Below are 23653 nucleotides of genomic sequence, written 5' to 3'. Positions count from 1 at the left end.
CTAGCCCTGGGCTGGTGGTCCTGAGTTCTAAACCAAAAAGAAAAAAGAAAAAAAAAGAAAGAAAAGAAAGAAATCTGGTTGAGCAAGCCATAGGGAACAAGAAGTCAGTCAGCAGCACCCTCCATGGCCTCTGCATCAGCTCCTGCTTCCAGGTTCCTGCCCCGTGTGGGTTCCTGCCCTGACTTCCTTTGGTGATGTGGAAGTGTAAATTGAATAAACCTTTTCCCTCCTCAACTTTCTGTTTGGTCATACTTTCTTGTCACAGCAATAGAAGCCCTATCTAGGACAGGTGGCATCCCTCGGTCATATAGTGACTGTGGCTAGCCATTAGCGGAGTGCTAGCCTGTTCGGCTCAGCGGGTTCTCTGCTGCTGCTTGTTTGGGAAGATGGTCAAAACCACAGAGTCTGAGCATTGTGTGCATCCAAAGCGAGCGATTGTCAAGTACTGTTAAGAGGCTGCCTCATAGTCAAGTGTTTGATTCCAAGGAATCGCTTCTGTCAGGGAAAATTCAGAAACAATGCCACCTTGAAGGACATCATCATTGTGACTTGAAGGTTCTTTTGCCGTTTGGAGTCCAGCTACAAGGCTGTGGTAATAGAGATGGAGGCAAACCCAAGGTTCAGAGTATGGAAAATGGACAAGAGAGCAGGACCGCTGATAGGGGTGTGGCTCAGGCAGGAAAGCACCGAAGCTGGAGAGGGGATGGGTCGGGTCCACACGGGGCGGGGGCAGGTTCTTGGGCAGCTGTGTCTCATGGCTCTGATCTGTCTTTGTCCTTTTTGCTGCAGACTTGGCCGACTGCAAGCTTGTTTCTTTCCCCATCTGCATCTACAAGGTCCTGAGGAACGTCTCTGACCAGATCCACCTCATCACGCTGGCTAACAATGAACTCAAGTCCCTCACCAGCAAGTTCATGACCACCTTCCATCAGCTTCGAGGTAGGCCACGGGTTAGCCCAGGCAAGGAGAGTATCACCAGCCAGCCCCTGACTGACCTTCAGGGTCTCACCCCATCTGGGGAATGTCCCCAGAGCTAGCCTTGGTTCAAGCAGACCTATAAAGTCATTCCCAGAGGTAGCTTTTGAAGATAGACGTGTGCCTGGAAGTCTCTGGGTCAGATTCTGTTTGCAGCTGGCTGAATGTAAGATTGACGGAAGACAAGAAGGTCAGTCCTGTGTACTGGCTTGTTTTGTGTGTCAACTTGACACAGGCTGGAGTTATCACAGAGAAAGGAGCTTTAGTTGGGGAAGTGCCTCCATGAGATCCAGCTGTGGGGCATTTTCTCAATTAGTGATCAAGTGGGGAGGGCCCCTTGTGGGTGGTACTACCTTTGGGCTGGTGCTCTTGGGTTCTATAAGAGAGCAAGCTGAGCAAGCCAGGGGAAGCAAGCCAGTAAGAAACATCCCTCCATGGCCTCTGCATCAGCTCCTGCCTCCTGACATGCTTGAGTTCCAGTCCTGACTTCCTTTAGTGATGAACTGCAATGTAGAAGTGTAAGCTCAATAAACCCTTTCCTCCCCAACTTGCTTCTTGGTCATGATGTTTGTGCAGGAATAGAAACCCTGACTAAGACAGTCCTGGCTGGACTTCTGATCTGACAAGACCAGCAGGCCCAAGGACATGAATGACTGATAGATACCCTTCTCATCCCTAGCATCTCTCTCTTTCTCTCTCATTTTCCTTTCTCAGTGCAGTTTGTGACAGGTGCCAGCAATGTTGACTTATCTCTCTGGCACACACACAGAGTGGAAATGGTTCGTGGAGGGTGTTAGGCAGGAAGCCAGCAGGTGGCCATTGTAGACTTGCAGTGGTGTCTCTGGTGGCTGAGCATGATGTGCTGAAACTGTGCTACCGTGGTATTCCTCGCCCCTGTCCTTCTGGCCCATGGAGCAGGACTGTAGCCTAGACATTTGTGTAACAGTAGGATGCTCGGTAGGAGAGGGCAGAGAAGGCACAGGATACCTGAGTAAGGCAGATTCAGCCTCCTAGGGCTCTCTGTCTGTTGGGGGTATGAAGAGTCCATGATTCTGATTAGAGAAACGACCATAAACCACTGCTCCTGCACGAGGCATGGGCAGGCAAATCTCAGACCCCTGATCTCAGCAGGACAGGCTTCCTCAGGGGGCCATGGGTGCTGGAGGGAGGCCAGGAAGCAGAGGCAGATGCGGATGGGCAAAGCTTGGTCCAGCAAGCAGGAAAGACTGGTGTGGTGGCTCAGGGGGAGGCAGACAAGAGCGTCGCGGTGCACATGGATGAGCAAGGAGGCGGGAGTAGTCTGGCTGGATCCTTCTGAGTGGAGGTTACAGAGGCCAGTGGGCTGTCTGTGAAAAGCCCCAGTGCTTGTGACTAGAGAGTGAGAGGGACCTAGGGTAGGGGCTTGTTTCCCCAGAAGCACATGTGCGTGTGTGTGTGTGTGTGTGTGTGTGTGTGTGTGTGTGGTGTGTACTTTGACCGAGCTGGTTTCTCTTTTCCATCCTTTCCGGTGTGTGCTTCTTTCCATAGGTGAGGTGGGACCTCACAGCCAGTAGGCTTCTCAGCCTGTCAGCTCACATCCCTAGCTGAACTCAGAACCATCCTAGGAGCTTCTCTGTACACAAAATCACCCCAAGACGAGATGAATTGGACCATCTGAGTGTGAATCTAGGCCTCGGCATCATCGACACAGACCGTTCTGAAGTGCTGACAGCTGGAGTTGAGACCCACACAGTTCAGGACCTATCAGCACAAATGGCTAAGAGACTAGCTCGAGAGTAAGGAGTGGGCTTGTACTGAGCAGGTGACGTGGCCGTAGGGAGTAACGGGGACTCACCCACCGACCACTAGTATGTCTGTCAGCTGGGTTGCCACAGAGACGATGGGCTGGTGGCATCTGTTCTTCTGATCATTTATCCAGCTTGGTTTTCCTGAGACAGGGTCTCTTGTAGCCAAAACTGTTGTCAAACTCACCATAGAGCCAGAGATGGTGTTGAGCTTTCCATCTTCCTCTCTACCTTCCAAGCACTGGGATGATAGCCATACACTCCCATGGCTGGCTCCTGAAGATTACTTAATAAGCGATTATTAAATAAGCAGTTTGCAAGAGTTTTCCCAAGCGTCATGTTACATGAAAGCCAGGGGGGATGCATTTGCAATGTAGATTTGGCTTGGAAAATACTGGCATGATCTCTAGCATCCTATTTCATGGAAGAGGACGAAGAATCAAGGAAGGAAGGTGTCTTAGTTTCGGTTTCATTGCTGTGAAGAGACACCCTGATCAAAACAGCTCTTATAAGGACAACATTTCACTGCGTCTGGCTTACAGTTCAAAGGTTCAGTCCATTATCATCTTGGTGGGAAGCATGGCGGAATCCAGGCAGACATCATGCTGGAAGGTCCCAGGGTTCTACCTCTTGAATCAAAAGCAGCAGCCAGGAGGAGGGAATCTATCCTGCAGTGGGTGGTGCTTGAGCACTAGGAGTCCTTAAAGCCCGCCTACACAGTGATACCCTTCCTCCAACAAGGCCACACCTATTCCAACAAGGCCACACCTCCTAATAGTGCCACTTTCTGTGGGCCAGGCATTCAGAGCACCACAGAAGGACTTGGCTAAGGTCCCAGAGCAGAATCTTTGAGGCATAGACCCAAGTGGGCTGCTCCACCTTATTAGATCAAAGACCTTGTAATGTTATGCCCAGCAGTAAGCCCCACCACACCCCAACAAAGTCTCATGCAGACCAGGCTGACCCAACTCTCTATTTGGTTGAAGAAGACCTTTCTTTAGCCTTCCGATCCTTCTGCCTCTGTCTTCTAAGTGTTGAGATTATATCCATCCATCTTCTGTGGTGCTGCAGGTCAAACACCAGGGCTTACTAGGTAAGCCACACCCTCAGTCCTGGGTGTTGGCTTTCTAGAGACTGGTGGTAGAGAAGTCAGGGTCCCAGAAAGATCACTTGGGCAGAGGGATATCCTGTGTGCTTTTCTTATCATTAGTCTAACACTTAGGCACCTGCGGTCTTCCAGACCTGGGTGTAGAGGTGGGAGAACAAAGGTGGACTGTAAGCCACGTGTCTCCTTGAAGGAGCCCTGGGTCATCCTTACCACCACCCTGTACCCCGAGGGCTCAGACTTAGGCAAGGGCAGACTGCAGGAGGGTGGACTGCTGGGGAGAGGAACTGATACTTCTTCCCCCGAGCTGGAGGAGGAGATTTTAGAGAGCACTCAGCAGCAGCTTGGGAGAAATGTTGCTCAGGGGTACCCCGCACCACTGCGCTCTCTCCGCTCGCTCTCCCCGCTACCATTGAATTAGGCGCCTGCTGAAGGATGCCGTTTGAACTCTTGTTTCTGCCCTCATCAGCTCCTGACAACTCTATCCCTCAGCTTGGAGTTTCAAAGGGAAAGCCCGCTCTGCTAATTGGATTTCGCCCCGTGGATTGTAGGCTGTAGTGGCCAGGAGCTGGGGGCTGGGGGAGGGGGAGAGTGAGTGCTTGAGCCATGGTACATTCGGCTCTTACACAGAGATAGCTCCGAGCCCACGGCTTTGTTGTGATTTCTCTTTCAACAACGCACACACTCACACCGTGTTTTATGTGTGTGGAGAAGGAGGAGGTAGCAGTGTTGTTGACAAGACTCCTGTGCCATCTTCTGGGCTCTTGACAGAGCAGCTTCCATGTCACTTGCCCCCTGCCTGCCTCACAGGCTCCCAAGGGGACCCCTGGGGTGGGGGGAACCTCTCCACAAGGCTCTGGGCTTCCCAGGGTCGGGGCATCTTTGAGTCTCCCTTCCTGTGTCCCTCAGTCATCTTGTATGAAATGAAAAGGCAGGATCTCGCCTGCAGTGTCTGAGGCTCAGCTGGTTGGCTGGATGTCGAGCATCTAGGACACCTTAGGTTCAGTCCCTAGAAGTACATTCACCAGTTGTGGTGACATATACCTGGGATCCCAGAACTCCCGGGTTAGAGGCAAGAAGATCAGGAGTTCAAAGGCATCTTCTGCCACCTGGCCGGTTGGAGGCCAACTTGAGATATGATAGCATGTCTTAAAAACAAAATAGCATGACCTGCTTTAGGGAAGGGATCAGAGAGAGCCGGTGTGAATGTCAAGTGGGCCCCGGGAAAGGACCTCAGTGTCTGGGCGTGGCTCTTCCCTGTGCCTGTCTGCTCTCTTGATTGATTTCCTGGACCTGCTAGGTAGGAGGTAGTGTGAGGTATCCCTAAGACATACCTAGGAGATACACATGTGTGCCCCACCCCATCCCACCCCCACCTGAGATACTTAGAGATCCCTGTCCTTGTAATCTGCTATAGAGCAGGAAGCCAACCCCATCATGTGCACTTGGAGAGGCTGCAGAGCAGGCAGAGGACTAGGAATGCTTCATAATGGAACAAAAGCAAGAGTTTTAGTCTGAGCGACTCCTTGGGCAACTGCTAATGGCTTGCTAAGAGCAGGCATCTTTGGTGATGCTCTAGAGTTGAATAGAGAGGTAGGTAGAGCTTTCTCCTCATGATCCATAGTTGGATATGGAGACAAAAATCAGGGAAGCTTTCCCAGGTGTGATAGCTCAAGCCTGTAATCCCAATACTTGGGAGGTAGAGGCAGAAGAAGCCAGCCTCAGCTACATTATTAGTGTGAGGCTAGCCTGGGTTAAATGGGAGCCTGTCTTAACTCATTATTTATCCTGGCTCTGGGTATATGGATTTCTTTTTCTTCTTTAAATTTCATTTTATTATTTCATGTGTGGGAGTGTTTAGCCAGCATATATATCTGTGCAACACTTGTATATATATACCTGGTGCCCAAAGAGGCCAAAAGAGGGTTTTGGATCCTCTGGAACTATAGTTACAGACAGTTGTGAGCAGCCATAGGGCAGTAGGTTCCCTGGAAGAGGAGACAGTGCTATAGAAGACAGTGATCTTAACCTCTGAGCCATCTCTCCAGCTCCCCACCCCTTTGCCCGTGATTTGTCATCATAGTAAGGCCAGCATCATTTGGGAATGACAAAGCTTAGAACTACACAGAGCTAGCCCCTAAGGACCTCACTGTTTGACGGAGGCAGGCAGATGTACTAGCCAGCAACATCAAAACTTATGGAGTTGTCTGCTGATGGGTTGCCAGTGAAAGACTCCAAGGCGTGGGTGGGATCTCTGGAAGCCTTAGAAAAATGATCTAAAGTGGGGATTGATTGATGAGGAGGTGTGTGCCTGATAAATAAGGTGGAGTTTCTGTAGCAGCCTTCAGTAGATGAAAGGTATATTTGGCAAATGACTGTTAAAAATAATACAAGACCAAATTGTGCAGAGCAGGAGGAAGCATGTCCTCAGGGACTGGCCTGAGGGAGCCAGCTGCCTAAGCAGGAACATTCCAGAAGGGTTCCAGCAGGACGAATCGGGGCTAGAAAACCCAGTAAGGGACCTTGAGGACAGGAGAGGCATCATCAGGCAAAGTATGAAGCCTGCAGATGCAGGCGATGAGACTGGCTTTGAATAAGTTGACCTTCAGCAAGGTCCTAAGGAGCCTCTGAGGTAATGGATCTCCTCCCTTCAGGCAGGGGCAGTAGGGCTGGAGCCAGCTGAGAGTATACTTTATGGACAAAGTTGGGCCAGGAGGTTTGAGCTATCTGGTCAACCAGCCTGGGAGCCTCTGTAAAGGCTAAGATAACCCAAAGTCTCTATTATAGGGAAAACAGGCTTGGCAGAGCTGGGCTCAGGGACAAGGCTCTGTCTGGATTAAGTGTCATGGGAGTGGGGTGAAGGGTAGTGTGACACCTAATCCTTACAGTGTGACACTGGGATGTCTTATGATTTCTATGGTGATGAATCAAGATCCTCACAGGTAACCCAAGCTGACCTCTAACTCTCTATGTATCCAAGGATGGGACCTTTGATTCCCAATCTCCCTGCCCTCACTTCCTCTGAGCTGGCTTGAAGGTGTGCACCGCTGCACCCAGATGGAATGAAGGACATTGTTCTTTCTCGTCTCTTTCTGTGTCCTTCCCTAAGAGGGTGTTCTCTGAGCCCTCCAGTTGACAGGAAGACCTCTAGGTAGCCGGCACCCCGTGAAGCAGTGCTACAGTGCACTCCTGCGCGGGCTGCAGGCTGCCATTGTTCTCACCACAGGCAACTCCTTTGCTTATTGCCAGAGAAAATTGCAATTTACCTCATTGCCTCAGCTAGGCAGATAGGTGCGTGGGGAGCTCTGTCCTTTCTCTCTGGCAAGCTGCCCTTCGGTATGAGAGAACTGCACTGTCCTGCACATGATGGAGCAGGAGGCTTAAGGGTTTGGGGGGACTGGGACAATGTGGAAAGTGTCCTAGTATGGCTTGTTTCCTGGTGTTCTAGAAATAGGAGGCTGGGGGCGGGGCGGGTTCTCTCCATCCTCCCCCACGTGGTTCTCCGTAGCCTGGTAAATCTCCCGAGCTGGGGATGGATTGAGCCATCCTCACATAGACTGTCAGATGGCATAGACACATAGTCAGATGGCAGGACCAAGTGTGACCAAAGTCGCAGGACCCTGGGCCTCCCCTTCATGCTCTACATGGCCTCCTGTACCAACTTTTCCTCAACTCATGTCCTTTAGCAAAGGGAAGAGGCAAGGATAGAGAACCGGGTGGGGCCAGCTGACCAGACCCAGGAGCACCGATGAAGTGAGGTGTCCATATCTTAGCTGTTTCCGGGGATTAGTCAGAGTTACTGCCAGGGTATACATTTTCCACTTCTTCAGCAGTTAGAGCCCAGTTAGAGTCATGGAGCCCAGAAGGGCCCATCTCCATGAGGCAGCCATCATTGCTGTCCCTAAGGATTCTACCAGGAACGGAGGAGGTGGCAGAGGTATGGCCGGCGGCCTCTGGCTTCAGCTTGTGCTTTCTGTCCTCATGGTGTCTGATCCTTGGTCATGCAACAGAATCCAAGTTTAAACGCTTGTGATAATTGCTATGAGACAGGAAGATTGTCTGTCAGAGGCAAACAGACCCGTAGAGCTGAAAGAAATTCAGTTCAGTTCCCCTCGCAAGGGAGCTAGTGCCTTCTGCCACTCTCGCACCTCCAGTCTGCTCTCTAGTTCTCTAGCCAGGGCCAGTGTGCTGGTACACATGGGGTGGGGCATACCTGGAACACAGGGATGGTGTGCTGGTACACAGGGGCGGGGCACACCCAGGACACAGGGCCAGTGTGACTGAATTCTCTGTCTTCCAGCTCAGTTCCCAAGCTCACATTTTCCAAGCCCTGAGTGACAAAGGACTTTGTATTTATCCCCACCCCCGTTTCCCCAAGCTCTCTGCACAGATTTCCTTTGTTGCTGTGCTCCAGGCCCTTGTGTTCTGCGCCCTCCTCCCCCACCTTCCATTTCCCTCTAGTCCGCTCAGAGCCCCACCACACCTGCACCGCTCCACCACATCCTTTCAAAGAACGGGGCCTGACGGCCTGTTTATTTTTGAATAAGCAATAGACACACAATGCAGTGGTCCAGTCAAAGGGAATAATAGGGGGAAATAAGTCTCTCTCCTCCCCCAGAAATCTAATTCCCTGCCCAGCAGCAGCTGTCTCTGCCAGCTCTAGAGATGTTGCTGGCCCATGAAATAGAAATTCATCTCGTCTTCGTAACGTTTGCAGTGTCCCAGAGCAGACACCGTTGTGAACCCCTTCCAAGTATAAATTGCTTCAAATCTTTACAGCTCTCTCACCTCTTCCCTTCCTCTGCCTCCTCCTCTCCCCCTCCCTGTGTCTCTAGCCCTCTGGACATCCTTCCTTTCTCTCAGAGAGCACAAGGAACTTGCCCAAGGTCACACAGCAAGAGGGTGGGGCTGAGACCATTCACTAGAAAAGGATCAGTCACAGTTACTTCTTTAACTCAGGGTCTTGATTCTGGTCTAGTGAGGAGTGTAGCTCCTTCAGTGAAATGTCCCTGCAGTGTGCACAAAGCCCAGGGTTTCGTTCTCCAGCACCGCCTAAACCTGGCCTGGTAGTGTATACCTGTAGTAGTAGCACTTGGAAAATACAGGCTCAAGAGCCAAGAGTTCAAAGCCACCCATTGCTGCCTAGGGCCTATGAATCTCTCCTGGGCCATATGACATGGGAACAGCACTAACAAAACTACCTTCTGAGGCTGCCTTAGTTAGGCTTTTACTGCTGTGAACAGACACCATGTCCAAGAAGACTCATAGGGACAACATTTAACTGGGGCTGGCTTACAGGTTCAGAGGGTCAGTCCATTATCATCAAGGCGGGAGCATGGCAGCATCCCAGCAGGCATGGGGCAGAAGGAGCTGAGAGTTCTACATCGTCATCTGAAGGCTGCTAACAAAAAGACTCACTTCCAGACAGCTAGGATGAGGGTCTTAAAGCCCATACCCACAGTGACACACGTCTTTCAACAAGGCCACACCTCCTAATAGTACCAGTCCCTGGGACAAGCATATAGAAACCTAGGTGTGTGTGGCTGGCACGTGGCCTTCAGAGCAGCTGCATACATACAAGGCCAGCCTTTCGTGTCCCCTAACAGAATCTGGTGTACCGGTTAGGGTGTCTGGCTGCATCACAGTGTAGCTAAGGGGCAGAAAGGGAACTGACCGTGTGCAGAGAGGAGTCAGTGTAAAGTGACTCACACTCTTGAGAACTATTCCACCCTGCAAAGAGGGCATGGGTCCCTTGATTCACAGCCCCACACCCAGAACTCCCCTCCCCATGATAAACACCTTGTACTTGGTGCCCCCCACCCGCTTTTTGAGACGGGGTCTCCCCATAGTCTTGCCTGGCCTGGGACTCACTCTGTAGACTCAAACTCATAGAGATCTGCCTGCCTTTGCCTCCCCAAGTGCTGGGATTAAAAGCATGTGCTGGCACACCTGGAACACTGGCTCTACAGCTTAAAGTTCCCTACCCTAGCACCCTCCTTCCCCAGGGGTCAGGCTTACAGCACAAACACGTTGGGGGACACTCAAACCCAATCTGAACCGTGGGCACGGGGAAGCCTTCACTCCACAGTGATCCTCTGAGGTTAAAGACATTTTGTTTGGTGCTTAGTAGCCATCATTGGTGTGACAGGATTCAGAATCACCATGGAAACATACCTCTGGGAATATCTGGGAAGATCTTCTCAGAGAGATTTAACGGAGAACCGAAGACCCACCCTGAATGTGGGTGCACCGTCCCCGATTCCAGATAGAATTTATCCAGCGTTAATCTCTTTCTGGTTCCTGACCCTCAACACCCTGTGACCTTTCACCTCACCTCCAGCTACCATGCCTTCTCTCACGATGTACTGGTCTCTCAAACTGCGACCCACAAAACACCCTTCCTTAAGTTGTTTTTGTGGGGTGTTCTGTCACAGTGACAGAAAAGTAGCCAGTACACCTGTGTGGGCACAGGGACCATTTTGATGAGCTGTGGTTCCAGATAGAGTGACAGTTACCTTGGGAAGCATATTGCTCAGTCACAGAAATAGACTTCTACAGGAGAAACTTCAGCAGCACCTGAGCTGAAAAGATTTAAGCCTTTAGCGGCTGGAGAGATGGCTTAGCGGTTAAGAGGACTGACTGACTGCTCTTCTAGAGGTCCTGAGTTCAATTCCCAGCATCCACATGGTGGCTCATGACCATCTGAATGGAATCCAATTATCTCTCCTTGTGTGCATGAAAACTGAGCACAAACATAAATAAATAAGTCTTTAAAAAAAAAAAGATTTGAGCCTTTAGAGATGGAAGATGGACGCTCAGGTGCCCACCGCTGGGTTCCTGGATCCATGGTCAAGATCTCTGCCCCAGAAACAGGCGCTTTGGTCAAATACTAGTGACAAGATTTGTCTTCAGCCAATGAAGTGGCTCACTCACCTTCCTTGCAAACTAGGTTCACGATGCTAGTATTGAGTTTGCTGTAATCTCCAGAGTTAGCAGAGGCCACGCAGGGAAGATGCCAGGAAGGCAGCTAGGGTGATACAGGGTCTGCAGAGGTACTAGGTGGGAATCCTTCGTGGTTTAGAGCATCTTTAAGGGCTTTGGGCATGGAAAATTCCAAACAGAAGCCAGATGTGTGTGTCTGCAGATGGTCTGTCTTACATAACACTAGTTCCTAGGTTTGACAAAGCATAAAATCTGCAGTTAAGTACGAATTTCAGATTAGCAGTGACCGAGCTTTCTAGATAAATGTGGCCTGTGAGACATATGGTGTAAACTCACACTTTAAAACAATTTATTGTTTATCTGAGATTTGGTCTTAATCAGATGTATTGAGTTTTATCCTTAAACTGTCCTGGTAGCTGTAGCGTTTGTTGCTCAGTCTCTGTTTTTGTCCAGTCTCTGTGTGGTCCATCCAGTCTCTGTGTGGTCCGCCCAGTCTCTGTGTGGTCCATCCAGTCTCTGTGTGGTCCGTCCAGTCTCTGTGTGGTCCTCCCAGTCTCTGTGTGGTCCGTCCAGTCTCTAGTCTCTGTATGGTCCATCCTGTCTGCGTGTGGTCCGTGCAGTCTCTGTGTTGTATGATCGATCCTTTGTCTAGCCCTTTTGAAGTTGAGAGTGGATCACTCAAGTTTATTTGCTTTGTGAGGACTTTCATGTCTCAGCTGTTGAGAGGTTTTCCCTGGTCATATCTAATCTTTATAAGTTTTGTTGATAGCCATATTTTTTTCATTCCCTGTAGATGCATAATCATAACCACATTCCCATCTTAAAAATATTGCAGGTTTCCATTCTAACGTCAGCACAGCCTTATAGTGTATTGGTTGGCTTAGTTCCTAAAGTTTGTTTGTTTGTTTGTTTGTTTGTTTGTTTGTTTTTGGTAACCTGGTGACTCTCAGCTGCTGTGGTTCCTTTTCACCAATGCTAAGAAAACTGAGAGTTAACGAAGCATTATTTAGTCTGTCCCTCAGGCTTTTTCCTCCCCCTTTTTGTTTAATAAGCATCTCTTTTAAGGTTCAAATGGCTCTTTCTGTAATTACTTGTCCTGTGGGATTGTGTGATGTATCAGTAAGATGCTTTATATTGTAATATACAAAGAATTGTTTTATCTTATTGGACACATGTGCGGGAACACTGTCAGTTTTAATTTGTGCAGGCATCTCCATGTTTGCCATTGTTTCCAATAAGTGTGCAATTCAGAATTTAAAGCAATTGCCCGCCGAAACACTGGGTCCATGTCAGTGGTATGGTGTATATACCTTTGTTTTGCAAATTCTGCAAAGCAGAGGACACCCCTCTGCCAAGTGTCATTTCTTCTGGCACCCCAAGGGTTACTACCAGCAGGTAACAGAGTTTGGGTGCATAGAGAACACATAGGACATTTTTTTTTATTATTTCTTTTGCTGGTTGCCAAGTGATAGAAAATTTTTTTCTTTAAACTTTTCCCATTAACATGATGTTTCTCATGAAATGTTGAGGCTTCTAAGACATTTCCTATTAGTAATTGGTCAATTTCACCATTTCCTTAAGCTAATAGACCGTGCAAACCTGTGCGAGATTGAATGCGAGTAATATATAATGGATGGATTCTCCTTCTAATGGCCTGTTGCAATTGTATAAATAACAATGTTAATTCTGAGTTATCAGATAGAAATTCAGCAGTCTCTATATGCAAAACAGCTTCTTCTGCATATAAAGAATCAGTAATTATGTTAAGAGATTCAGGATAATCTAATAATACCGTAAGGATTGTATACAATTCTGATTTTTGAACTGGACTTTTGGCTGCCTTGCTTATTTTATCTGATTTATAGCCTACCATCCCCATCTTGTTTGCATTCGTGTAAATTGTTGGTGCCTCTGGAATTGATGTTCTGTTTACTATAAATATGTGGAAGAATCCAATTCGTTCCTTTTAAAAAACTATCTACGTTTGCTTTTCGGATATTTGTTATTAATTTCCCCCACATAGTTATTACAAGCTCTTTGCCAGTCTTCATTGATCACCCACGATGGCATAATCTCAGCATTTGTGAGAGGTACCACAATATGGGCCAGGTCTGTTCCTGACAATTGATGTAGTCTTATTCTACTTTTCATAATTAATTCAGAAACGTTTTCTATATATGCCTTCAATTTTTTCACTCTGTTTATGAGCTAAAAAAAATCCATTCCACAATACTATCTTCCCTTTGCATAATGAGCCTACTGGGATGATGAGTTGAAAGCAAAATGACCAAAATGCAATCAAGTTTAGGATCAATTGATTCACATATGCTTCTTGTAGTCTTTGTTCTATAAGTTAACTCTTTTTCCGCTTCAGCTGTTAGACATCTTGGACTGTTGAAATTTGAATTTCCTCATAATGTTTGAAACAACTTACTTAACTCATATATACTTAATTCAGTTGTAGATTAGCTAGCATCTCCCATTAGTTTTTGAAAATCATTAAGAGTTTGGAATTGGTCTCTACAGATCTGTGCTTTGTTGTTGTTGTTTTGGCATTTTTGTTTTTGTTATTTTCAAGACAGGGTTTCTCTGTGTAGCCCTGGCTGTCCTGGAACTCACTCTGTAGACTAGGCTGGCCTCGGACTCAGAAATCCACCTGCCTCTGCCTCCCAAGTGCTGAGACTAAAGGCGTGCGCCACCACCGTCCGGCTGCATCTGTACTTTTTGTGTCCAATTTTCTGTTGACTGACTCTGTAACCCAAATAACTAAGTGAATCTCCTCTTTGTAATTTTTTCTGGAGTAATCTATAACCCTCAGCATGGCAGAATTCTTTGTGCGACTTTAAATATATTCTCTAAAACATCTTTGTCAGAACCAGCAGACAAAATGTCATTCATATAATGATAAATGGTAGATTGCTTATGAATTATGAATTATTTCTAATGATTGTTGCACAAAATATCGACATAAAGTTGGACTGTTTAACCTTCCCTGTGGAAGTGCCCTCCAGCGGTATCTTTTCATTGGACACTGTTGTTCCCAGTAGGTACTAAGAATGCAAACCTTTCCCTGTTGTGAAAAAAGCAATCTTTCAAGTTAGTTATTATTATAGGCATGATCTCAGTGACAAAGATGGTAAAAGGAGTCCAGGCTGTAAAGGACCCATTGGTTGAATTGCTTTATTAACGGTTCTTAAATCCATAGCATCCTCAATTTGCCTGATTTCTTTTTTCACAATGAAACACAGAGGAATTCCTCCGGCGGGCAGACTCTTCTCCATGTTGAGCCTCTAGCTGCTCTTGAACCCGCTGTTTAACTAACTGCGGTTTCTCTTTTGTTATGAGCTACCGCTCTTGCCACACATTGCTAACCCTTTCAGGGGCAAGGCTGTCAGTATCAGCAGCGGCCCCTCTTATAAATGTGCAAATGCCATCACTGTGATGCCCTGTGCCAGGACAGTGGGCACAGTTTATGGTTGTTCTCAATCACCTGTGTCAATTAGCATGTCGCCCCCAATTTCCTCATCTTCTGTCCCTGGAATGGCAGGAATATTCATTTGAGTACCCCATTGTAAAAGATCCCTTCCCCAGAGGCTGATGGGTATGTCAGCCACATAAGGTCTCAACGGGGACGTTTGCTCTTCTGGCCCCTCTCAAGGAATCCATCCTTACTTTGCCTTACACAAGATAATTTACCAATTTCTATGAACTGTGTGTAAACCTTCTGAAGAGGCCAACCTGGATTCCAAGACCCTTGGGAAGGTATACTAAGATGAACCCCTGTATCCGCCAAACCTTCTATGTCAACAACATTCATTTGCACCATTAATTTGGGTCTCTGATCATTGACCTCTGCTAGAGCACACATTTTTCCAGTACTCCCATAAGCCCCTGTCCTCTCTACTGGAAGGCCCTGGCCCTGGATGTAAGGAAACAACAGTTGAGCAATTCTATCCGCAATTTGCATCTCCTTTCTCACATGTGCCATAATCCGAATCTCTTCCTTGCTATCCCCACTTACTACACCAGGATGCACAATAAATCCTTGAGAAGTTAACCCACTCCTTCCCAAAATTATTCCCACTGTCCCTGAGGGTATGGGACCATAAATCTCACCAGTTAACTTGTAACATTCAACTTTGGGGTTAATGTAAGAAGAGTTTCAGTGGCCAGCTCCAAGGCTGCATTTCCTTCTGTAGCTTATGTAAGACCAGAAATACTCAGTTGAAATGTTCTTGCCTGCTTGGTACCAGCTGGGTATCCAAAGGAGGATGGCCCATATTGTTTGCTATAGGGCCTCAGGCTGACAGGCCCTTTGGTTCATTTCCCAATGGCAAGAGGTTACCTCTTATGTCTCTCTTGGGCCAACAATCCTTAGACCAGTGTTTCCCCTTTCCCCAGCACCTGCAGTTCCCTGGGAGCCTTTGTAGCTCAGAACAACCAGACCTTCTTCTTCTTGTCTACAAATACTATGTTCTCTAGAATCAATATACCTGCTATTTTGAGCTCTGAATGAATCTTTTTAGCCTTACAATATTTTTGGAAATAGCCAAAATCACCACAATGAAAACATTGGGTATTTTGATCTCTGAGACTTCTAGCTATGGCTTGCCCTATGATATTAGCATGATGTTCCTGTATACCAATACCACTTGTCTCTCTTATCCATTCCTCTATTGGGGCTCCTCATGCCTTTAGTGGTCTGATTTTCTCTTACCTTTAGTATTTGCATTTTCAAATGCTAATATTTCTACCAATGACTGATTTCAGAGCCTGATATGATGGCTCTATCTACAGTTGAAACCACCCCTGTAAGAAGTCTGTAAAGACTTCTGCAGAACCCTGTATTATCTTAGTTAATGACGTGGATTTGCCCCAGGTTCCTTAATCATATCCCAAACTCTTAAAGCTGCAAGACAACATTGTTCAATAATAACATCATCAAATCAGATTTGTTCTTATAAGTCAATATAATGCCCTTCACCCAATAGCTGGCCTTTGGTAACATTTATCCCTCTTGCTAAATTGCATGCATGGTTCTATTTTTGTGGCTTCATGCCTCCACCAGGACAACCATTGTCATGGTTGTCCATCTTTTAGTACAGATGACACCAATCCCTTCCAATCTTGTGGGATAGCCCTATGCTGCATGGCCCAAACATTTAGCAATTCTTTAATGAATGGATTCTCTGCCCAGTGTGACCTGGAATTGCTTCCCTGAACAAATGACAGAGGCTGCTGCCCCAGCCTTCATTGTCATCTCCCAGGCACTAGGCAGAGCCTTCTTGGCTCTAACTTTCCCAGTTAGAGGACCCTGCCTCTGCCATCCCTGCATTGATTGATGGCTGAGATGTAGATTTGTGAGGAGAGTGAGGTCCCTGATGAACAGGAATGGTGGTGCCTTGGTGGCCACAGTCATGCAGATAGGCTATGGGAAGAGGCCACCCGCTAAGGCCTTCAGAGAACACCTGTAGTGTTCAGAGACAAGAAATGCAGAGACAAGAGATGGAGGGATGGAAGGATGGACACATGATACATACATACATACATACATACACACATACATGCGTGTATGTATACATAGACATAGAGAGATACTGTCTTAGTTAGGAGCTAAGAGTTCTACATCTTCATCTGAAGGCTGCTAGCAGAAGACGGGCTTCCAGGCAGCTAGGATGAGGGTCTTAAAGCCCACGCTAACAATGACACACCTACTTCAACAGGGCCACATCTTCTAATAGTGCCACTCCCCGGCCCAGGTGTATTCAAACCATCAGAGATATAGACACAGATATAGACATAGACTTAGACATAGGAACATAGATAGCTATGTAGATACATAAACTAGCCTAGGTAATTACACACATGTGTGCGTGTGCACACACACGTGCATGCTCTTACATATAGATGGATGTACACATACAGAGAAAGATGTGTAGATACACGCTCTGGTCCAAGGCGAGCTCCCAGAAGGCTTTTTTATAAGCCTCCTTCAGGGGCGCACACGTCTTCTATGTCTGAGCCACGCTGGGGCTCTGATTAGACTCAGGCCTGAATTGGTTTGATAAAGTCCATCATTTTTTCCCCTTAATAACAGTTGTGATCTTGTCAGGAAATTACAAGTAACAAAGAGGAGAGTTTCTCCCAGCCTCCGCAGCATGCACACCTCTTACTTACCATGCAGGTGATATCATGGCTATTGTATTAACTGTCGCCAAACACTTGCTCCCGTGTTGCTTGGGACAGGGTGGGATTCAGCTCTCTTCTCAGACGCCATTATAGAGGTACAGAAAAGGAAGTGGCCGGCGGCCCCAGCATCTAAGACTGTTTTTCATTCTGTGACTGGGAATAGAAGCATGCTCGCGCCGCCATATAACACTTCATCCTCCCAACCGCCACTCATAGATCTTTCCTGCAGGTTGTATGGATGTCTGTGTGAAGGGGGGCCCCTGTGCCAGAGAAGAGGGGCTGCTCTGCACTTCTTCCCATCATGCATCGAGTGGCTGGACACCACAGGGCTCACAAACACAGGCTCGCCAGCAGTGGCTCCCACCCTTCCTACCAAGGAGGCCCTTTAATACAGTGAGTTCCTCATGCTGTGGTGACCCCCCCCCCAGCCATAAATTTACTTGTGTTGCTACTTCATAACTGTCATTTTGCTACTGTTATGAACTGTAGCAGACCGTACATATCCTATATGTAGGATGTCTGATTGAACCCACAGGTTGAGAGCCACTTCTCTAGCGTCAGGTATCCTGAGGTTCCAAGTCAGTCTGTGGGTGGTGGTAGTAGATGCCTTTAGTCCCAGAACTTGGGAGTTAGAGGCAGGAGGATCTCTCTGAGTTCTAAGCTATCCTGGTCTACAGTTCAAGTTCCAGGATAACCAGGACTACACAGAGAAACCCCATCTCAAAAAACCAAACCAGGGCTGGAGAGATGACTCAGCAGTTTAGAGCACTGACTGCTCTTCCAGAGGTCCCGAGTTCAATTCCCAGCAACCAAATGGTGGCTCACAACCATCTGTAATGGGACCTGGTGCCCTCTTCTAGTGTGTCTAAAGACAGCTAGAGTGTGTATATGATACAATCAAATAAATAAATCTTTAAAAATAGAATGCCAATCCAACCAACCAATCAATCAAAGTCAGCCTGGGTGTAGTGACATACCCCTTTAATCCTAGCACTCTGGAGGCAGAGGAAGGCAGATCTTAATGAGTTTGAGGCCAGCCTGGTCTATGGAACTGGTTACAGAATAGCCAGAGTTACATGGTGAGCCTGGTCTCAGAAAATAAAAGTGCTCTGTGAGGGCATAGCCTGAGGCCCTGGGTTAGAGCTCCAGCCTTTCATAAACTGGGCATGGTGATATTGTAATTTATTAATATACAGAGCCAATACACACCACACCACATACACACACACACACACACACACACACACACACACACACACCATACCCCCTACATAGTAACTTTTGAAGTTTTAAAAAAAAAAACAACTGGGGCAGCAGAATGATTTACTTAGACAAGCTTGGGAGCCTGAGTTTGATGACTAGAACCCACAGCAGAAGGAGAGAACCAACCCCCAGAAAGTAGCCCCCTGGCCTTTGTGGGAGCACCCTTGCACACACGTGCCTACACCCTCATACACATGTACAGTGCACACACACTGATAATAACCATAGCTTCAGTGGCCTGGTGTCACATTGCCCCTGCTGTGGGTACTGCTACGCAGGGCCAGCTCCTGTGTGGCCTGTCTGGCTTCACTGGCCGAGGAGAGACAGCCGGGCAGCATGTTCTGGGAACGTGGGGGTTTAGAGAATCTGAGCAACCGAAGACGGTGGGCTCACCCTCCCAGGATTGAGATGCTCCAGGGATCCACCCCTGGGCGACGTCCTCATCATCTTCCTCTGCTGTCGTCTGCCTGGGGCTTGGAGTCTTTATCTAGCAGTATTCAGTGAGACTTGAACAACGGTACTTTTTATAGCAAGCAATAATAGTTATTCTTTTGTCCTCCTTGATGAAAAGAACAAATCATTGTAAGGAGGAGCGGTGATGAACTCGGGGCTTCGGGATGGTGCGGCGGGCGGTGCTGAGATCCGTTCCCTGCCTGTGTGTTTACCTGCCCAGCATTATCCGGTGCTCACGGTGGACTGGAGCGTTGGGGACGCTTTCCTTGGGCAGCTTGTATCCTCAGGGCAGGAGGCAGACAGAATGCTGACAGGCATTCTTATCTTAGGAAATGGGGGCTCTCCAGAAGCAGGTGCTGTCTGAGGGGCCGGGTCCTGCTTTAGATGGGGTGGTGCCTGAGTGAAGACGGAGGATCAAAGGAGGCAGCAGGCCTGATACACACACAGCAGAGGACACTGTAGAAAGCAGGAGCTGAAGGCCTCCTGGATCTCCAGCACTTTGGAAGCTGAGGCTAGAGGGCCCCACACAGTTTGAGGCCAGCCTGGTTTGCGAGCATGTTCAGGACAGGCAGGACTACAAAGTGAGACCCTGCCTCCACGTGTGTGTGTGTGTGTGTGGGGTGGGGGGGTTGGTGCTAGGTAGCCCGGTTGTGAAGTGTTTGCCTAGCATGCACAAAGCTCTGAGTTTGATCCCTGACTCCAGATATACGGGAGGTGTGGTGGTACACACCTGTGATTCTAGCACTTGGGAGGTGGAGACGGGCGAATCTGGAGATGAAGGCCACCCTCAGCTACCTGATGAATTTGAGGCTAGCCCTGGCTGCAGGAGATCCCATCACCTCAAAAGAAAGGGAAGGGAGGTGAGGAGAAGAAAGGGATGGAATGAAAGAATCAGTCAGTCAATCAAACCATAAGTGTGAGGGCCCCAAGGCAGCAGCCTGCTCAGCGTGAGGTAATGCTGCATGGCAGGGCACAGTGGGCCTGAGGTCTAACATTGCCCCAACACTGTAATCAGTAACCATTAGTGAGACGGCAGGATTTGGGAGACATGGGATTCCAGATGCCTGAATTCAGTTCTCGTCCTTCCTGAGCCTCCTGGGTACGGATTGACTGATGATGGACCCTTGGGTACTACTCATTGGACCTTGGGCTCAAGTTGTCACCAAAGAGAGAACACTGGGAGGCGCCACGTGACATCCTCTCCTCTCCTGTCACTCACTGGATACTTACTGAGTGATCTTGTTAAGTCCTGAAGGAGGACATAGAAACAGAGAAGAATCACGTGAAGTTCCTGCCTTAGCATAACAGAGCAGAGGACTTATGGCGTGACTGTTGGGTGTGGCATGTGTGTATGTGCACACGCATGCGCACATGCACATGTGTGTATCTGTGGGTGCGTGGTGCCTCTGTGTGCGTGCATGCACATGTGTGTGTGGGGTGTGCATGTGTACATGTATGTGTGATATATGCATGTGTGTGTGCACACATGTGTCTGTGTGTGTCTATATGGATAGAGGTCCTGGAGAGGGGAATAAGGCTCTGATACCTCACTGTGGCAGACCCTAAGGTAAGCTATATACATCTCAGGCCAGGCCATCAATCCAAGTCCTGCATCACAGGAGCAGAGAGGGCTGGGCGGGCTGCAGAGATGGAGTGGCAGACTCTGCTTCTGGGGGAAGTGCTGTAAAATAAGCAGAAAGCCTTCTCTGGCCGCCACTCACGTAGCGTGCCGTGCTGCCTTTCATTTGCTGGTTAACATCAACGTGAGGAAAAATAAAGGACTTGGGGTGAGTCACACCCTTGCTCCTCATGTCACGCAGAACCTGTGTGAAGTGCAATTACGGCAGTTAGCTTACAGGCAAAAGCCTAGAATTAGACCACTTGGGCTTTATCACTGGCCTCCAGAAGTGCCGTGAGCGGGCCCACTCCAGCCAGGCTCAGGCAGGTAAGAAGAAAAGACAGGAGTGGGCCATTCCCTGCCCTGGACCACCCACGATGCCAGGTGCCAGTGTATGTATGGTCAGGCCTCATAGCAGCTGTTCTGCTCGTAGCAGATGCTAGACTACCACGGTTGGTATGTGTGTATGTGCCAGCTACACTGGCAAGGTGTCTTCCTTAACAGAGAAGTGTTCTCCCCCCACGCACCCAACTTTGAGCAGACAGACACCACATCCCTCCATTTTAAACTCTGAGCATCAAGACCTATTTGATACCTGGCACCTGGGGCAGGGATGGATTAGGGTCGCTTTTGCCAAGATTTAGTCTCCAACTGGCCACCAAACCAGGTACACTATAGGACTGCAGCCCAAGGTCCCTGGGCAGGGGTAGGATAAGGGACAACCACTGTGTCCCAGCCTGAGACAACACAGGACATACAAGCCTGACTGATACTTCCTACTGAAGGCAGAGGGCTGCAGAGGTCCAGAGCACAGCCTAGCACAGGCCAGGCAGATCACGGGGCCCAAAGGAGAGGGAAGGGAGCCCAGACAGCCCAGAGATGGAGGCCGACCGACGTGTGAACTCAGAGCTGCCTGTCAAAAGGAGTTGTAATGATGAAAGTTTTCAAGATGACACCTGGGAGCCAGCCATGCTGGGACAGCCCTGTAATTCCAGAGCCTGGGAGGCCGAGGCAGGGTGACCTTGAGTTTGAGGCCGGCTGAAGCTATAATGAGGCCAAGGCTCAGAACAGACAAGATGTAGCATATTGGTGTTCTGCTCGAAAGGAATGGGTCACACGTCCACAAACCTGGCTCTGGGTAGAAGACCCGAGGGACATGGTGTGGCATTTCAGGGTCTCCATTTCCTTTGGGCCAGACAAGAGTCGTATCATAGATAAATAGCCTATTGTAAGGTCACGTGTGGATGGCCTTGTGGTCTTGCTCCCAGAGTGGCCTGTTCCCACTCCAGACACAGAGACCCTGGTCCCTCCCTCTCCTGGTGCTTTCTCTGTGTGAACTGTGCTTAGCTCCATATCCCCACAAGGCAGGCACCTACCCGCCTCTCTGTCAGATACGGAAACTGGGGTTGACATAATACCTATGTTAGCCGGAGCAGCCAGGATGGGGTTTGCACGTGAGCAGGGTTTCATGATTTCCCACCGCAGCCCTACAGTGTGCTCCCTGCCCGGTTCCCCCTAGCTTGGTGTGTGTGTGTGTGTGTGTGTGTGTTTGTTTGTTTGTTTGTTTGCCTCTTCCTCTCTGAGGGCCCCTATGAGAGCCTCCCTCGTCCTTCCTTCTGTACATTATTTTATTTAACTGTATTTCCAACGGTAATGCGATGGCCATGTAGTTACACCCGCCTTACACTTCTATTGATTTTCATGGAATAGAGAAAAAAAAAAAAAGACAGAGCAAAACATGTGACATCAGAGCTGATATGTGAGTCATCACAAAATAGAAACCTCTCGGGTAAGTCACATTGTAGAACATCCGTGGCGTTTTGCAAAGCCTGTACTCCCTTAGTCTCCTGCCTCCCTCCCGTGAACCTGCTCCCTACTGTCTGTGGTATTTATTTCCTTGTTTTCCTGCACTAAAAGGCAGGAAAAATCTCAAGTGTGGCATGGAACAGCAGGGGAATTCTCAAGAACATATGACAGCCGGAGCTTGCTTCTTTTCTTTTTCTTTTAGGTGGTGGTGGTTGTTGTTGTTGTTGATTGTTGGGTCTCTGTTCTGGATGTCTTGGAACTCACTCTGTAGACCAGGCTGGCCTTGAACTCACAGAGATCCACCTGCCTCTGCCTCCTGAGTGTTGGGATTAAAGGTGTGCCACGATGCCTGGCCCAAGAGACTTTTCAGCTTCAGTTTCTGCTCTGGCCCATGTCTCTCAGCCTCTGGCCTGGCCCATGTCTCTCAGCCTCTGGCCTGGTCCATGTCTCTCAGCCTCAGGCCTGGCCCATGTCTCTCAGCCTCTGGCCTGGTCCATGTCTCTCAGCCTCAGGCCTGGCCCATGTCTCTCAGCCTCTGGCCTGGCCCATGTCTCTCAGCCTCTGGCCTGGCCCAGGTGTCTCAGCCTCTGGCCTAGTCCATCTCTCAGTGCTGTCTGGGCCTCCTCATGAGGGTCCCTCGCACAGGCCACTGATCAGCTTTGCAGTGACCACTTCAGAGGAAGAACCTGTTCACATCTGATTAGTAGCTGTGTGAGAATAAGGACATATGACAGAACCGAGTTTCCACCAGCAGTCCTCGTGACACTTGGGTATATCCTGACACATACACAAGGCCTGTCTGAGAACGCCATCACGCTTGTATCTTTGGGCTCCAGCTTCTGTCAGAAGATCCTCCCACACGGCCAAAGTGGGGTACCTCTGCTGGAATAATGGCAACAGAGGCCTGGGGCAGTGGTGGGTGCAAACAGGCCAGGGGACATCCTCTTGGGGCCTTCCTGTGAGACAGGGTCTTTCTCAGTGTCCTCCTGGCTGGGGTATCAGGAACAGGCCTGGTAGCCTCTGATGGCCTCTGGCCAGGCCTTCCTTCCCTCCTAACTGTTCCTTTCTTTAATCCTGTGGCAGAGCTACGCCTGGAGGGCAACTACCTCTATCGCCTCCCCAACGAGGTCAGCAGCCTACAGCACCTCAGGGCCATCGACCTGTCCCGGAACCAGTTTCAAGACTTCCCAGAGCAGCTGACCACCCTGCCTGCACTGGAGACTATCAACCTGGAGGACAACGAGATAGTGGGTGAGTGTGCATGATTACCACCGCCCAAGGCTTCAAAGAGTGTAGACAACTGGATTGATTGATGATTGATTGATTGATTGATTGATTGTGGACACAAGGGAGGCTCAGGTTTGCTGGGCCAAGACACCTGAGCAGGCAGTGGCCTGGATAGATAACCACTGCACAGCCCTACCCCCTGCCAGGTGCTAGCCTTCCATCAGCAGCCTGGGCCCAAGTCTTCTATCTTCACAGTAAGTAACTTTCCAGTGCTAAGCAGGACCCACAAGA

General features: G+C 48.8%; 1 protein-coding gene across 1 annotated transcript in view; it reads left to right on the top strand.

The window, feature by feature from the left end:
• The window catches only part of Lrrc20 (leucine rich repeat containing 20), a 112515-nt gene that overhangs the window by 54547 nt on the left and 34315 nt on the right, over positions 1-23653 (top strand). Inside the window, exons 3-4 of the mRNA XM_052164128.1 lie at positions 790-939; positions 23219-23386. Of these exons, the coding sequence (XP_052020088.1) occupies positions 790-939; positions 23219-23386 (318 nt within the window). The remainder of the gene's footprint in view (positions 1-789; positions 940-23218; positions 23387-23653) is intronic.

Source organism: Apodemus sylvaticus, chromosome 19 (genome assembly GCF_947179515.1).
Source record: "Apodemus sylvaticus chromosome 19, mApoSyl1.1, whole genome shotgun sequence".
Taxonomy (NCBI): domain Eukaryota; kingdom Metazoa; phylum Chordata; class Mammalia; order Rodentia; family Muridae; genus Apodemus; species Apodemus sylvaticus.
This window is presented reverse-complemented; position numbering and strand designations above follow the sequence as displayed.